We start from the raw sequence: 17525 nt of genomic DNA, 5'->3' as shown, positions 1-17525 counted from the left end.
TAATTTGTATTCCTCTAATTACATACTTTTATATGCTTATTCGCTACTTTTTATGTTTCCTCTTTGAAATTCCTGTTTGTGTTTTTTTATGTTTTTTATGGGGTTATCTTTTTCATTTTCTAGACATTCTTAATGTATGCTGGATACTAATGGCTTTTTGTTTATTTGCATGACAGATATCTTGTCTCAATTTATTGGCCATCTTTTCCTTCTCCCTGGGGGTCCTTTCATGAAAAAAAGATTCTTAATTTCAATATCAAAATCATCATTTTTTACTTTTATATTTTGCATGGTTATTTAGGAAATCCTCCTCTGCCTCAAGGTTAGCATAAAGATGTTGCCCCATATATTGTCACATTAAAAGTTCTGTAGTTTTGCCTTTCATGGTGATTTTTTATCCTATTGCTCCAAGATGGGGTTTCACTGTTGGGATTTTTTTTGTTTTAAATGGAAGACAGTTGTCCCAGCATCGCTATGGAATGTCAGTCTTCTCCCAATCTACAATGTCCATTTTGTTCCAAGTCAAGCTTCCACAGATTTGTTTCTGGGTTTTCTAATTTGTTTCCAGGTTCTATTTGTTCATACTTGCACTAGTATAGATAACACTGCCTAGAGAAATCACAGCATCTGATGGGGCAAGTCTCTTCATGAATGTCTTGGCTGGTTTGGGCTGTTGCTCTGTGCGTCGATTTGAGAGTAATTAACATCCATACAGTAGTCCATCTTCCTATTGAGAACATGGTATACCCTCCATTGTAGCAGCTTCCTCTTTAATGCCTTGTGATACTTGGTTTTCTTCCATAAAGGACTTACATAACTTGCCTGAGATTTAGTCCTGTTGCTTTTAATGTTGATGTTACTGTAAATGAGAACTTTTAAACTTTTTTATGATCTTTGTATAGAAATGCAGATGACTTTATATATTTTGTAACCAGTGTTTGCTAAATACTCTTAAGTTTCTACATGTATAACATTTGTAAATGATTTTTCTTTTTCGACCTATACTTTTTATATTTTTTTATCAGATTGTCGGCAAATCAAAACTCGATAGGTGTATAATCACTTATGAATGTTCTATGTTATGAATGTTCCTTCCACATCTGTAGATATTTAATTTTTTCCATAAATTTAATAATTAATACTATAATGATAATTTTTTTTTTAATTAACAAAAAATTCCTGGAATAAGCTCACCTTCTGTATTGATTACAGACCTTCTTACACATTGCAGGTGCTCAGTATTTTAGGGACTGGAAGATCTGTGTTACTGAATGAGCTTACCTGAAGATTCTTCTCTGAAACTGTCCTTGTCTGGTCTTGCTGTTGAGGTTATGCTCACCTAATAAAACGAATGAGGAAGTGTCCTCCCTGTTTTTCTATACCCTAGAATAGTTTAAAATCAGAATTATGTTTCTCTTGATTGTTTGGTTGGCTTTACCAAGTCATGTGGGCCTGGTATTTTCATTGTGAAAAATTATTAATAACTGACTAAATTTTCTTGGTGGTCTGTGCTTATTAGATTTTCTATCTCTTCCTGAGTCTGTTTTGGTAAGTTGACTTTTCCTAGGAGTTTATTCATTTCATGTAAGTTTTTAAATTTATTGCCATAGAATTTTCATAATGTTCAACTCTCTAATCTCTGTAGCATTTCTGCTTAGGCCCCATTTTTTCATTTCCAGTATTGTTTTGTCTTTTAGTTTTGCCATAGTTTATGTTTTCATATTTTATTAGTCTTAATGAGTCTTTTCAAAGAACCGTTTTTTAACATTGCCTGTCATTTCTGTTATTTGATTCCTGATTTCATTAATTTTGTTCTTATGATTTTCTTCTTTCTTTAGATACTAATTTCTTATCATTTTAAAAGGGGTTGACACAACTTGACTTTATTGAACTTAATAGTTTATTTTTGGAGCATTTAAGTATCACCTTATTACCTCTTGGAACATTTTAACGTTTATATTTGACTTATTAATGAATTAGCAATACATTATTTTTCTAAATGCCTTTGATGATCTTGAACATAAAAAAACAACTTTTAAAAAGCATAGTATATCCATATGCATTTTATCAGAAATCCCTAAATCAAAGAAATGTAACCCATTTAGGCACGCGGAATAAAAGATGCTACAGAAATCATCTTTGAGATGTCAAAAGACGAAAGAAAAGATTTCTACAGGACTATAGCATGGGGTCTGAACCGGCCTTTGTTTGCAGTTTATAGAAGAGTGCTTCGCATGTATGATGACAGAAACCATGTGGGAAAGTATGAAAACTTGTAATGCTGCATGTTTTCATGTAATTAGGGGAAATATTTAAGGAGCTATCACTTTTTAACATATAGTTTTGATCAGAATTTTAATTGGAGACAGCTATGAATTACTGTTTGTTGTGTTAATATTTTTTTTCTCCAGGTCCATGTTGTAAATATGGAAATCTCATTATAACAAGGTCTCTTAGAAGTTAGAATCTCAGTCACCTTATATATGTCAGATTTTAGACGTAGCTGTCTTCATACATCAAAGTCTGCTTTATTATAAAGTAACAAATATTATAGTGGGTAAAGATTTAGGAAGTGTGAAAAAAAACCCTCTAAATTCATTGGTAACGTTGTTCGTATTCATTTTTTTTAATATAGTATAGCATTTCCTAGGTTAGTGATAATAAAGTGAAATAAAACCAGAGTGGAAAATAAATAAATTTCTGAATACATTGCCTGGCTTGCTGTTACAGGTAGCATTTATGGGAAGGCATCATTTTTTTTCAATGCAGTGATTCTATGGTGTTACTGACATACTTTAAATTTCTCTTTGGGAATTTTAGGTAGTCATAGTATGGCTTATTAGGTAACTGCTTTTAAAAGGAGCATTGCATTGGCTGTATTGAGTACTTTCCCTCTAAAGAAAAAGAGCCTTTACATTGGAGCGAGAGTATGGCAGATGTCCGTGCATGGGTAGGGGAGATGAAGAGAAGTTTTTAAAAATTTTTTGGTGCCTTCTGAGAATTTACCATAGATTTGCATTTTGGCTCTGGTTTACAATGTCATGCATAAGTCTTTCAGAATAGCTACGGTACAGAGGGTCTGAAACCAGTTTTGAAATAAAGGAAGACTTAAAGCAGAATAGGAGCAAATATCTTTTAAATGTTGAATTTTCCTAGAGAAAAATGTACATTACTCACTTTTATTATACCTAAAAATATTTACAAAAAAGAAAATAGAAGCATCAGTTTTAATTTTTAGTAATTCACTTTGAAATTGATTACTTTAAAAATATTATCAGTATGCTAAGTGACTTAATATTTGGCTCCCTAAGTGAAATTCTGATTTTTTATTAAGGTTTTTTAGCATTCTTTAATTGATCTTCTTAAAAATTTCTTTAAATTTCTAGATATACACCTGAAGAAATTGAAAAGCTCAAGGAGTAAGTTTAAAAATTTTTTTCTTTTCCTGAATTCTGATAGTTGGGTTTTAACTTTTTTAATATCTTTGTTTTTTAAACTTTTACTTTGAAAATGTCAAGAGATTTTTAGTAGACTGGTATAATTTAATCCTGCTATTAAGCATGATTGACCATAAAAAGAACTTTTTAGATCCATACGTGCACGGAGTAGCCATGCCCATAAATTTCTTCTCCTGTAGTGAGTTGCTGAATGAAATGTGTCCTCAGACCACTAATCAGGGTTACAGAAAAGATCGGATGGCCATTCTTGGTGGCCTGAAGACTAAATACCAGGAATTTACATACCAGGATCAAAAACACAGGGTTGTGCTACATGCTTAGTTTAGAATGGTGACTTAACAAATGTTTCACTTAATGTCTGGGTGGACTCTATGAAGGCTGTTTCGCAGGAAAAATAATTTTGCTTTGTTGAGTAGGGCCATAAAGTATGGGTTAATGAATTGTATGGATCGTGGAAAAAATTGAAGGTTGATCCTCTTTATGATGATAGCAGCTTGGGAAACTTTTTCAGTTGTCTGAGAAGAGCTTGTTAGGAGTACTCCAAAGGGAACAATCTGGGGATGCCTGGGAGATTGTGTCAGTAACCTGAGGGGAAATTTGGTCTTTTTTGAACACATATCCAAGTTACTTATTTCTTCTCTGACCCAGGAAAAAGGCAATTGCTGCCTGTTTTTTTTTCACCCACAGACAACTGTGGACCCCAAAAAAAGGCCACACTTTCAAACTTTGGCTCTCAAAGTATTGCTGCCCACAACTTCCAAACCAGTCAAATGGGAAGAAGAAGAATGAAGAATAAATGATGAAATTAAAAGGGAGAAAACAGTTGAACCCAATGCTGATTGGCAGACTCTTGTTTTAGGCTCCGGATAAAGCATGGCAATGACTGGGCAACAATAGGGGCGGCGCTAGGAAGAAGCGCGTCTTCCGTCAAAGATCGGTGCCGACTGATGAAGGATACTTGCAACACAGGTACTGTGAGCACTGCCGCTGGGCTGCTCTTGTCTCCATTGGAGCTTCCCGCCCCTTCACATACTGCTTTCACTTCTCTTCTGGAAAGAAATTTGTCATTCACTTGAGTTCACATTTTATTTTTTAGTCTTCCTTTTTCTTCATGGTAGGCCCAAGTGATCCTTCATTTTTCTCGTTTTGTGTGAGGTGACATTTTTTGCAGGGATACATTTCCTCAGTTTCAGAGTTTCTAGCTGTAGCATGTTCAATTTTGTAGCAATTCAGAACTGCTCCAGTTGGGAAAGTATTTATTATTAAGGCTTAAAAGAGGAAGTAGTTTTAATTTAAGCCCATCTAACTGTTGAGCTTTTGTTAATAACAGCTTATCAACTCATGTTTATAAAAAGCTTTAGTTCAGGCAGGTCCACACTTAAGTTATCTTTCGATGCTGTGGCTCTGTTTTCCTTATTTCAAACAAGTATATTTTTCCATAGAAACAACTTGTCACTAGTGTTTCAGTCTCTAGTCCAGACCACAAATGCCTATTTAACTCTTAATGTATACAAACTCATTGATGATACTGTTAAAGCTTACCTATGTGACTAACAACAATATTGGGGCTCGGGCACTAGCTCTCACATAAATCCTTTCTGAGCCTCAGTTTCCTCTAAAATGAAGAGGTTAGAACAGGTGATCTCATAGTTCCCTTTTAGCCCTAAAATTTTCTGAAGGAGCCACAGTCTGTGCTCAGTCTTTCAATAAGAAAAATAGTTCTCAAGGTAAGCTTAAGCTTCTAAGGTTATATATTTTGTTTTCACCTCCTTACCCTGCCAAAGTGGAATCAGGAATGTTTCCTACCTAACCATTCATTCCACCAGCACTATGACCTGTAAGACATGGAGAACATAAATTCCACCAACTCTGTCATTCTGTGGTTAATGACAGCTTAACGAATGAAGCAGGAATAGGAGCTCTGGATTTAGGATGGGACCCCAGAGTTTTATGTAAAATTCTGTGAGTACAGAACCACTTTTCTTGCCATGATAAAGTAGGAGAGCAGGACTTTGTCTTGAATATATGGTATCCAGAACTGTGCCTAGCACATAGTAGATGTCCAGTAAATATTTGTTGAATGAATGAATCCCTGATGCAAGCACACAGCTCTTTTGAAATTTCTTGGACATATTTAGCTACTAGTAACAAAATGGAAACAAGTGGAAGGAGTAAAAAAAAAAACAAACAAACCTTCTTTTCCTGTTTTTCTGCTCAAGTTCCGTAAGGAAAGACCAAGAGGATCATTTGGTGTCATTACTGGTCTATGGCTTCAGGAAAACCTGGAGTAAAATCCTGTGTGAATATTAGTCTCAGACTTCTGTTATATCACAGTATCTTGGAGTTGGGATGGGAGGGAAAGGAGATGGTATAAACCTAGTTTCCATTTTTACTACAGTGGGTCAGAGCTCATAGGAGTTACCGCACATGTCTCTCATCATTCATTCCTCTAATGAAGGATCTCTCTCGAGCTTACTCTACTTCTGCAGAGATGGAATTCTAGGCAAGACTAAGGAAAAATTGTGATTGTGAGTTTGTGTCCATCTTGCCTCCATGAAGCTCTTCCCACTTAGGATTAGTGCAACTTGACAGTATATAATCCTTTCTAGGTATGTATTGGGTAGTTTTTCATTCCTTAAGGAGTCAGCCAGTGTTTTCTGTTAGGGTTCTGTATTTTCTTTTGTGTCAAGAACCTTACTGGGCTAGTGAAAAGCAACCATGTTAGTGGATAGTTTCCCGCTCCAGGGTCGTTCAGTAATAATTTTTGGTGCTACTGTGTACTTCCATCAGTCCTTGGAAATACAGGGCTGAATCCGATTTGCCGGAAAAAAAAAAAAAAGGTAGCAGTAGTAGTCTAGATGATTTCCTTCTTTCAGGGAAGTGGACGGAAGAAGAGGAAAAGAGACTTGCAGAGGTGGTTCATGAATTGACAAGCACTGAGCCAGGTGACATAGTGACACAGGGCGTGTCATGGGCAGCCGTGGCAGAGCGAGTGGGTACCCGCTCAGAAAAGCAGTGTCGTTCTAAATGGCTCAACTACCTGAACTGGAAACAGAGTGGAGGTACTGAATGGACCAAGGAAGATGAAATCAATCTCATCCTCAGGTTTGTGTCCTAAGTCCTTTAAAGACAAAAGCCGCTTAATCGCTGTAGGTGACTTGATTGTATTTCCTCTTTTGGTTTCCTTAGATGCCTAATGTCTGAAAGCATCCCTTCCATAGAGAAGACATCCATGCAGGATCTTCCAGATCCTATGGATTTCATATTGAGCTTTTGTTTTGTTTTGTTTTGTGTTTGTTCCTTTTTAGTGGATATAGGGCTCGTGCAAAGTAGCAGATTGCAGGCGTGGAGACTGAAGTCCTCTCTCTGTCCACAGAACAGGTACAGCCCAGGCAGCCAGCGGTACTGCGGCTCGCCACCCACCACCGTGCTTCAGTGCTGGCAGAGGGGCACCGTGTGGAGGGGAAGAGGGCTGCTCAGTCTCCATGCCCTTCAATCTCGGGCTGCTGTGCTGAGCTCACCAAGAAGGGGGCCCAGTCTGCAGTTACCCCACACCTTCACGCTGGACCCAGTCAGACACATCCATTTCATAGATACCCGGAAATAGCTTTAAGATAATAATCCTGAGCTGTTTTTTTTTAAGTTAGTCAGTTTAACCATTAAGACTCAGTGACTCAAGTGGGCAAAAATACCAGCAAAAAAATGTTTGAGACCCTGAAGTAATAAAAGCTACTCCGTCCTGCAAATCAAAATCATCATGACAGTTGAAGCTAGAAAACAAATGGACCATTAATACCTAAAATTTAGTGGTACTATTAATGTTGGTGGGTTTTGTTTTTAAAACACTTTTTTTCAACTAGTCAGCTGCAAAGAGCTCATTTCTAAACATTTTTATTATATAGAAATGGAAAAGTTCAGATCTAGGAAATAACTTGCTATGACATGCTGTAAAACATTGCAAAACACCATACAACTAACCCTGTTCTTACCCTGTTTCTAACCCTTAGCTACTCCCTTGCCTTTACAGTGCTTCCATCTACTTCAGACCATTTTTGGCCTGGCCCATTGCTTATACCATTAATGAAAGGCTATTGCTAGTGCTAGGTCATATAGCTCTTAGCTCTGGGAGCAGTTCTGCACCTTGGAATCCTTTCCCATGCAATGAACAGTAGCATCTCCGTGACAGAAGCTGCTGTCCCCTTTATCGCCAGTGCCATCATGTGTAGAAGTTAACATCTAACAGATGTTTGTTTTGTAACCTGTAGGATAGCAGAGCTTGATGTCGCGGATGAAAATGACATCAACTGGGATCTGTTAGCGGAGGGATGGAGCAGTGTCCGTTCACCACAATGGCTTCGAAGTAAATGGTGGACCATCAAAAGGCAAATTGCAAATCATAAGGATGTTTCGTTCCCTGGTAATGTATTATTTGCTTCTTAAGTCCTTCCCTTGTCTTATTCATATTTACTCCTCAGGACCTACTTAGAGGTCAGAAGTTCTTTGCCTCAGCTAAAGAGATACGAATCTCAGTAGATCTTCCCTTAAACATCTCCTCTATTTCTTTGGGTAACTGTCTTTTCTTCCTTGAGAAGAGTTGATGTGATGTGTAATTCTCAAAGCACCTAAGATGAAAATATACACATTTACATACATTCTCACTGTGAAGAAAACGATTTTACATCTTGTGCACAAAAATGTATTTCTGAAAACTGAGGTTTAAATCAACTTTTATGTGTTGAATAATTTCACCTGTCTTAACTGGGCTTGTCATATAGAGATTTTCTTGGTGGTTTTATAGTATAAAGACTACAAACTTATAATTCACTTATTATGTAAATCTAGGGATCTTAAGTTGGGTTTGCTGAAGAGTGAGGCACAGCATGTTTGTCCTTTCCCTGCCTGCTTTGCACTTAGGTGCGAAACTAAGTTGTACAGTCCGTTTAATTAAGGCCTTCAGATTCATTCTCCTTAGTATAGTGCTCCAACTTCCATTTTTCCAAAGGAAAAATAAATGAAGAACTTTGGCTTGATGAAAATAAGCTTTTTAAAAAATCAAGTACATAGTTACACATTTATAAACCTAATGTTAAAACCAGAAGAGTGAATGTATACTAATATGACATGAACTCACCCAGATGGCAGTTATCACCTAAGAGGATTGATAGTTTATCAGGACTGGTGAAGGGGAGAGTCTAGATTTGACTTTCCTGCACAAGAATTCAAGGTGGTTGCATATTACTGTTTGGAAAAGATGAGCTACTACTCTGGAGTTGTGAGTTAAACTCGCAGCCAGCTGATGATGCCTTTGCCGTGGCTAAAACAGTCACATGTCCTCGAGTACTTGGTGTGGTGTGTGTGGCGGGAGAGATACACTATTCAGTGAGAAAAGGAAATAAGCTACTTTGCATTAACAATATTCTTCCCAAATAATAAGAATTTTATCCTGAAGCCCTAGGACATAGCAAAGGTCTTATTTTCATGGTCCTCACAACGGCTATTTTTTTAATGCATCTTAGGTGGCAAGAATAACATTATGTTAAGAATTTTTTTAATTTCTTGTGATAATGTTTCCAAAAATTTCCAGACAGGTTGTGGCTTTAAAAAATTTTTATTGTTATTTTGCTGAGATCTCACATGCAGCGTACAATTATTTATTCCAAATACTTTCCCTCCTTACCCCCACCTCCCTTGCTGCTTAGATGGTGGTCTGTCGGAGAATCAATGTTCTTTTTGTCTACCCATCTCCCTTCAGTCTTAATAAAAGGTCTTAAACAGTTACATGAGAATCAAAAAAACAACCCAACGCTTTTGGAGAATAAATCGGGATCTGGAGTTCCAAACAGTAATTCCAATTCCAGTGTACCGCATGTTCAGATCAGAGTCGCCCGCTTGGAAGACAATACAGCCATCTCTCCAAGCCCCATGACGGCCTTGCAGATTCCAGTCCAGATCACCCATGTCTGTAAGTGCTTACTGGAGACTCCTTGCTGTTGGACCTGTATGATTTGGTCATGGCTCTAACACCTTTCATTCCTCTAAAATGCTGACAGAAATTTGTGCAAGTTGACAAAGGCAGTTTAAGGCATTTCATGTTCATTAGCTCAATTAATATTTGCACAAAAGATGAGTGTGTGACAGGAAGAACTTGCCAGCCATTTAAACCACTTTAAATCATCTTACGTTTAGAGGTTACAAGAAATTAATGATTAACAGACTACTACCTAAAATACAGTCAGTTGAGCAAGGAAATAGAGTTCATGAGGTGGCACATCATTTTGGTGATTCACCGGACACACACAAATTGGGGGTGGATTTGAAGTCATGTGTAGAAGAAATGGGTTTGATGAGATTCAGGCTTTTCTTCAGGAAGTAAAGAGCCAGTTTCCTGTGGGAACTATTTTGTTTACCCTTTTTTTCCTTAGCCTCTGATATATTTTTTGTTTAATGAGATTATGAGAACCCAACAATTGTTATAGGGAGAGGAAATTTATTTCCTGAAATCTAAGCCAAGTTGATAGTTCTACCTTTTCTTTCGTGATAGAGTAGCAGAAAAGGAATGAGAAGAAAATTCTCAGAACCAGATGATTCACTTTTTTCTCATTTCTTTTGTCTACCTAAATGCTATGTCTATGGAAAGATCATTGCCAAGAGTATACCAATTGGTGCATGTTATCCTCAACCAGAGGATTATTGGCATTTTGAGTGAGATAATTCATTGTTGGCAGGGCTGTCCTGCATGTTGCAGGATGCTCAGTGTCCCTTGACTCACCCACAAAATGCCAGTAGTATTTCCTAGTCATTATGGCAAATAAAAACACCCTACAGATTCTTCAGCGTACAATATGACACCATTTTGAGAATCACTGGGCTGTGTATTGGTAGGGTGACACTATATCCATCCAGTGACTCAGAGTTACCTTGGAGACCTGTAAACTAATCATTGCCGATCTTAATATTCTAAGTTTGGTTATTTGCTTTAGCTTTCTACCATTGTAATAAAGCATGAAGAATTCTTCTTTAGCCCTTTGCTTATTTAACTTTATCGCCTGAAGAATTGTGAAGCAACTGCAATTATCGGTCCACCATAAATATGAGAACTACTGTTAGTTATAGATTATGCACAGAGATTGTTAGAACTTTCGTTGGCTGTTGGGGTGACTATACTTATTGGGAATGTAGACATTTTAGAATTGGTACCCTAATATTCACAGGATGGCTTTTTTTTTTTTAAATATGTAGAATAATTTTATTTCTTCCAGCAAGAAGTATCAGTAAGAGTTTTATACCATATCGGTTATTCTTTGCATTCAGGCTAAAATCTCCTGGCTGTTTCTTCCTTTATGTTAGGAGTCAGGGACTAGCAAATTTTAGAGCCAGAATAGTAAATATAAACATGCTAGACTTTGCAGCCTACATAGGTCTTTGTGGAATTTTCTGGTTTTTAAACAACCCTTTAAAAATGTAAAAACCAAAATAATTAAATATGTAAAAACCATTCTTAGTCTTGCACCACATTTATCTCTGCCCATAGTTCGCTTACCCATGACGAAGGTTATTTCTCTGGAATCACTTTAAATTAGTCTAGGTATGATCTTAAGATTCCATCAAACAGAGAAGTAGTAACGTGAATCAAGTACATTTCTCTTGAAAGGTGTCTCATTTCCTTTCCAACTGATTAGTATTTTAGTCGGAATAAACACTACACATTACAAGATGATTCCAAATCATTTTTCGCATGGATTTATCTACAGGTGCAATTGAAAGCACCAAAAGATCACATTTCATCTAGTCTTAATTTCTTATAACCTTGATCAGGTATAACCAACACTGCTCAAGTCTAAAGCCTCAACTGACACACCTATAAAGAGATTATATACTGTGTGATCTCTAAAGCGCTGTTCAGTCTCCCAGATGTGTTCTTCTGAAATAACACTATCTTTTTTGTTTGTTTGAAGATTTAAGAGAGAGCACAAACGGGGGGTGGGGGGCGCAGCGGGCAGACTCCCCACTGAGCAGGGAGCCCGACATGGGACTCCATCCCAGAACCCTGGGATCATGGCCTAAGCTGAAGGCAGACACTTAACCGACTGAGCCACGTAGGGGCCCCTGAAGTAATACTATCTTATATTTCATGTTTGTGGTTCCTCCCAACAACTACATGAGGTAGGCAGGACAGATAAAGTCTCAGAACATAAGTAGGTTCAATGCAAGCTATTTGCTCAGGTTTACATTGCTCGGGAGTAATGCTGCTAGAACTGAAGCCTGGTGTTTGGGGACTACTGTTCCAGGAATCTATACTGCTTATCAGAATACCCAGGCAAATTTTTTACCAAGTTCCTATTTACTTGTAAGTTAGCCTTGGTGTATCCTCTTACTTCTAATACTAGAAATATTTTGTGTTCTATACCAGGGGTTAGCAGATATTGTCTCTATAACAGCTAGTCAACTCTGCCCTTGTAGTGCAAAAGCAACTGTGGAAAATAAACAGGTATGGCCCGTGTTCCTATAATACTTTTTACAAAAACTGGTAGTGGGCTGGATTTGGATATGAGCCATGGTTTGCCAACCCCATATCTGTGCCATCCCAGGTAAATCCATTAGATTCCTTCTCTTGTAAGAAATTTAAATGACTTCAGGTTTCCAGGCAAATTATTCACTATGAGACTACGTATTTTATTTACTGTTGTCCTTGTTCCTACCATAGCTTCAACAGAGTCCCCTGCTGCTACTGTTGACTCGGAAACAATAACACTAAACAGTGGAACACTACAGGCATTTGAGATTCTTCCAGTGAGTAACACTTCACAAAATAGAAATTGGTCATTTTATGCATAAGAAAAATCACTAATTTTAGCACTGTTATTGTACGAACAGATGAAATAAAAACATGATTGGCATCAAGTGCAACTATGTCCATGTTTTTGAGGCCAGATGGTTAAACGAAGACAAATCAGACTTCCACTTTTTCTTCATCTGTAGAGGTTTAAACCAATAATGTGCTCTTTTTACATATGGAAGTGACAGGGCTTAATGAGGAGGGTGCATACTATTGATTTGTGTTGAGTCATAAACAAATACCATATATAACCAAAAAGCTTATTGTACTGGCCCTTGGGGATACAGAATTTAAAAGTCCCCATCCTAAATGGTGTAGCCACTTAACAAAAGAATGTTGCAGTTCCTAAAAAGGTGAAACAGTATAGTTAACACCTGAGCCACCAATTCTAATCCAAGGTATACCTAAGAGAAATGAAAAACGTGTTTGCATGAACTTGTACATGTATGTTCTATTCCTAATAACCAAAAAGTGGAAACCCAAGTGTCTATCCACTGACAAATGGGTAAGTAAAATGTGCTGTCGCCATCCAGTTATTCAGCAGCAAAAAAGAATAAAGTGCTAATACATGCTCCAAGGGTGAGCCTTGACAATGTTATGCTAAGTGAAACTAGGCACAAAATACCATATAGTATTTGATTCCCATTTATTTGAAATGTCTAAAACAGGCAAATCTACAGAGACAAGAAGATTAATGGTTGCCTATGCTAAGAGGTTTTGGGGAGCTAAGGGTCAGGATTGCTAATTTGAATGGGGTTTCTTTTGGGTGTCGTAGAATAACTTTTTAAGTCCCCATTCTTGTCCTGTTTCCTAAAATAGGTAATATCCAGAATTAGCTCATTTTTCAGGAGGAAAATATAAAGTAGGTTTTATTTAAATTATGTCAAGGTTTATTTGCTGTGACAAACATAGGGCTATTAGTGCAAAAGTTTATCCTCTGCACAGTCAGATCTCATGAGGATAGCCAACATGGCTAAAGGTTCTCTAACAACTTTGGAACCTCTACTAGCAATTTACTTAACCTGAGCTTCCACTTCCTAATCTTGTCGTCTCCAAAATAGGGATGTGTAATATAACCCTTTGTCACAGGTTGAAAACTTTTGCCAGCTCCCCTCTTCCCCCTGGCCAAATAATATATATACATATATCTAGAGACTTCTGTCCTGATTTATTAATGAAGGATGATAGTGCCTCAGCTTCAAAAAAGTGTGAACATTACAGAAACTTACATGTATATAATACATGAAGTATTTATTGTCTGACCACATCTAATTTACTGAAGGTTGTGTTTGTAAATGATCAGCTTTAACTTTTACGGGAGGGAGGAAAGAAATTGAGTCCTGTGTGCCAGGCACCATTTTGTAATAATTTGTAATGCCCACAACCCCACCCCTAAGGTAGTTGTTATGCCTGCTTTAGCAGTAAAGAAACTTAGTTTCATTGAGCTGGTACCAGGAGAGCGGTTTTGACTTCAGTACACAAGACCATAGGCTCTAGACTTCAGCACCACCCTCTAAGTGCAAATACTTTCCCTTTGGGAGAGTAGGATAAACCGAACTCAAATTATCATCTATAGAAGCTTGTGGCTGTGAAAGGCTTATTGGTGTTGAACAGTTTTGTTACAGTTCTGTGAAACATATCAAGATAAACTTATCATCAGTTAACCAGCTTTTCAAACAGTTATTCTTTTTCATTCTGAACACTAATTACTATGTCCATTTCTCCTGAGTATAAAAAATACTTCCTAAAATTACACTATGAAAAACTGCTCAAGTAAACTCTGCTGTAGTACCTTTTCAAAAATGTGAAACTTTTAAAAATTGGGGGGAGTACCAGTTCTTCATGTTCTAGAGAGACAGTAAAGGAAGACTGTGTGCAGGTTACTGCATTGGACACACTGGCTGATGCTACCATGTCTTGGTGCTTAGAAATAAATGGGTAAGACCAGACCGTAGAAATACACGGGAGGGAAGAGCAGGATCAAGGTCTGGCCGTGCCTCTCTGTTAAACCGCCAAGACAAGGGTAAGGACGTAGGACAAGTCACTATTATACCCTTCATTTTGCTACTTGAGGGCACCTTCAGGATTGGGAAGTATGTTTGTGGCTAGTCAATTAAAGACTCCATTTTGGATATAAAGCTAGACTTAATAAGTAAGCTTATTTATTCAGTCTGCTGTACCTGTGTGGATCTTAATTTTTTTTCCTTTAGTCTTTCCATTTACAGCCCACTGGCACTCCAGGCACCTACCTACTTCAAACAAGCTCAAGCCAAGGCCTTCCCCTCACTTTGACGGCTAGTCCAACAGTAACCCTGACTGCTGCTGCTCCTGCTTCTCCTGAACAGATCATTGTCCACGCTTTATCCGTATGTTACATCAATTCCTTGATTGTTCTAGTTTCTGTAGAGAAGACTGGCTGATAAGTGTCACCAGCTTTTTGTTTTTAATACTAGGAAAGAACCCATGTGCTTTCAGTAACAACAGGTCATGGGGAAAATTGATTATTTACTCTAAGTATTTGAGTACCTGTTAGGGACCAGGATTAATTGATACAAAGTTTAAGAGCCAAAACTAATGTAGTGCAGTTATTTAAACAATTTTCCCTACTGCTGTTGTCTCAGGAACATGGTTTTACACCATTACTCTGCCTTCACTGGGGTATAACCCTTATCCCATGTGTCTCCTGACGTGAGATGGAATGATGGGGCTGGGGGAAGTCCTAGAAAAACAGTGGTAAGAACACTGCAGTTCCAGAGGGGGGAAGAGTGGGGAGGGGACAGTAGGGTACCACCTGTAAATGGTATTTGTCACCTATAACTGAAGTCTCATAGGGACTTTCGCATTTTGCTATTGATTGTTTTCTTTAACATTTTATAGCCAGAACATTTGTTGAACACAAGTGACAACGTCACAGTGCAGTGTCACACACCAAGAGTCATCATTCAGACTGTTGCCACAGAGGACATCACTTCTTCCATATCCCAAGCAGAACTGACAGTAGATAGTGATATTCACTCATCTGATTTTCCTGAGCCTCCAGATGCCCTAGAAGCAGACACTTTCCCAGTTGAAATTCATCAGCCTAAGATAACTGTAGAGCCGTCATTTAATGATGCTCACGTATCCAAATTCAGTGACCAAAATAGCACAGAACTGATGAATAGTGTTATGGTCAGAACAGAAGAAATCTCTGACACCGACCTTAAACAAGAGGAGGAGGAGTCATCTCCTTTAGCCCGTGCTTATGTTACTGAGGTAAGTAGCAAATACGGGAACAGCCTCTGGGTTCTTGCCTTGAGCCTTGGAACCTTCAGTTTGGAAAAAGCCTAGCAATAATACGGCGGGGGCTGGGGCGTGTCTTCCACTAACTTCCTTTTCTCTGGACACAAAAATCAAATGCAAACCATACCTGTGACCTCACTAGTATGAGACAGCAGTGTTGCTCAGCCTTAGCACCAAAACTATTGAGAATTGTTTGTTGGGACCGATGGAACCGTTTCCAGGAGAGTGGTGAGTAGTAGGTCTTTGTGGTACAGCTTAGCACCTTACCCCCGGTGTAACAGCATTATTTCTGCTACGTTCAGGGGACGTATAACTGAACCACTTGTTTTAAATTCTGTTTTGCCCATCTTCAAGGCTTTAATTTTCTTTATAAATATGAAGTCCTTTTAAACCTAAATGTGTTTGGGATCTTAAGGAAAACTAAGAAATAGGAGTCAGAATGTCTTTTTTTTTTTTTAATTGCTACTGTTTAGGATCTAGAGTCTCCTACCATAGAAGAACACGTTGATCAAACCACCATTGATGATGAAACCATACTTATCGTTCCTTCACCACATGGCTTTATCCAGGCATCTGATGTTATAGATACTGAATCTGTCCTGCCTTTGACAACACTAACAGGTACTGTGACACAACTCCATCATGTGCCTGATAAATCTTAAGGGGAACATGAGGCTACCTGATCCAACAATATTTAGTCATCTTGTTAGATTTTGCACTTACTATACCTTCTTGGCATGGATTATAGTACATACACGTAAACTTATTAACACTTAACTCATTACAGATCCCATACTCCAACATCATCGAGAAGAATCAAATATCATTGGATCATCTTTGGGCAGTCCTGTTTCAGAAGACTCAAAGGATGTTGAGGATTTGGTCAACTGTCATTAGGTAATTCTTACGAGACAGGTAGCTCAGGCAAAGAAGCCACACTGTTAATTACAACATCAAAGAAATAGGAGCAACTCCCAAGAGGCTTAATTCACCATTCCTTTGGCTTTTAAATAGCTACCGTGCTTAAGCCACATACAGTGTTGCTGCTATGACTTTTTACCTCCTTTAAATATACCATCTGAGGTTTAGTCTTAGGACAGTGTGTAGATGAACCGAGTATGGAGGTCTTAACTGATAGATCCCTGTGATTCGTGTTAATTGTCAGCAGGGAGTTTCATTCACTTCAGCTACTGAGAAAAGTTTACAATCACCAAAGCTTATCTCCTCTGTTTTAAAAGCAGTCATATTCATCTCTAAAGATCAGACATGGCTCTATCCAGTCTCAGATAGGCCTGTTCCTATTTCAGAGACTCCCATCAACGTGGTGTAGCGCTTACCAGTGACGCTCAGAAATGTAAAGTAAAGTATCCTTAGTTTGAAAGGTGACCAGCATCCCATACAGAGACCTAGGAGGGGATTGTGTGGCCACTACTGTTGGTTTACCCATTGCTGGCAGTGGGAGCTGATTGAGGCTGGGTACACGGAGAAGCATTATAAGAACATTCACTACAGGTTTTCTATTACTTTTAAAGGGAATATGGAAGAGAATAGCAACACAGCTCACCAGAAGCTAAGTAGAGTTTTTACCCCTTCAGAACCCACTGTTGTCAGTTTACAAAGTTAGCACTTTGAAGTAAAATTAAACTAAATGGGAAAGGAAGTAAGGTTGCCTACCCTATACTATGACTCTTACATGTTTTGCTATACAAACTACCGAGGAAATAGTTGAGGAAGGTATCTGCGTCTGCCCTTCACTTCAGTGCATTAGCTGGTGGGGTGCGACATAACTTCTCCCTCTCAGGCAATTTAAAAAAACAAAATTTGCTTCTGTTATGAAAAGAAAGAAATCAAGAGTCATTCCTGTATTAGAGAAGGTGAAGCCAAAATTAGCCTCTAGGGCTTTAATGAACATGACCCCTATAGAAAAGTCACAAAAAAGAAAAAGAAAA

General features: G+C 38.0%; 1 protein-coding gene across 3 annotated transcripts in view; it reads left to right on the top strand.

Moving 5' to 3' along the window:
- DMTF1 (cyclin D binding myb like transcription factor 1) overlaps positions 1–17503 on the top strand; it is a 44011-nt gene extending 26508 nt beyond the window's left edge. For all 3 annotated transcript variants that reach the window (XM_040644310.1, XM_040644308.1, XM_040644309.1), the window contains 11 exons: positions 2106–2263; positions 3387–3419; positions 4318–4427; positions 6335–6563; positions 7724–7875; positions 9211–9420; positions 12163–12248; positions 14505–14660; positions 15172–15549; positions 16050–16197; positions 16364–17503. In XM_040644310.1, the coding sequence (XP_040500244.1) occupies positions 2106–2263; positions 3387–3419; positions 4318–4427; positions 6335–6563; positions 7724–7875; positions 9211–9420; positions 12163–12248; positions 14505–14660; positions 15172–15549; positions 16050–16197; positions 16364–16473 (1770 nt within the window). In that variant the 3' untranslated portion in view covers positions 16474–17503. The remainder of the gene's footprint in view (positions 1–2105; positions 2264–3386; positions 3420–4317; positions 4428–6334; positions 6564–7723; positions 7876–9210; positions 9421–12162; positions 12249–14504; positions 14661–15171; positions 15550–16049; positions 16198–16363) is intronic.
- The last annotated feature ends 22 nt before the right edge of the window (positions 17504–17525 follow it).

The sequence above is a fragment of the Ursus maritimus genome, unplaced genomic scaffold (assembly GCF_017311325.1).
Source record: "Ursus maritimus isolate PB19 unplaced genomic scaffold, ASM1731132v1 scaffold_3, whole genome shotgun sequence".
NCBI lineage: Eukaryota > Metazoa > Chordata > Mammalia > Carnivora > Ursidae > Ursus > Ursus maritimus.
This window is presented reverse-complemented; position numbering and strand designations above follow the sequence as displayed.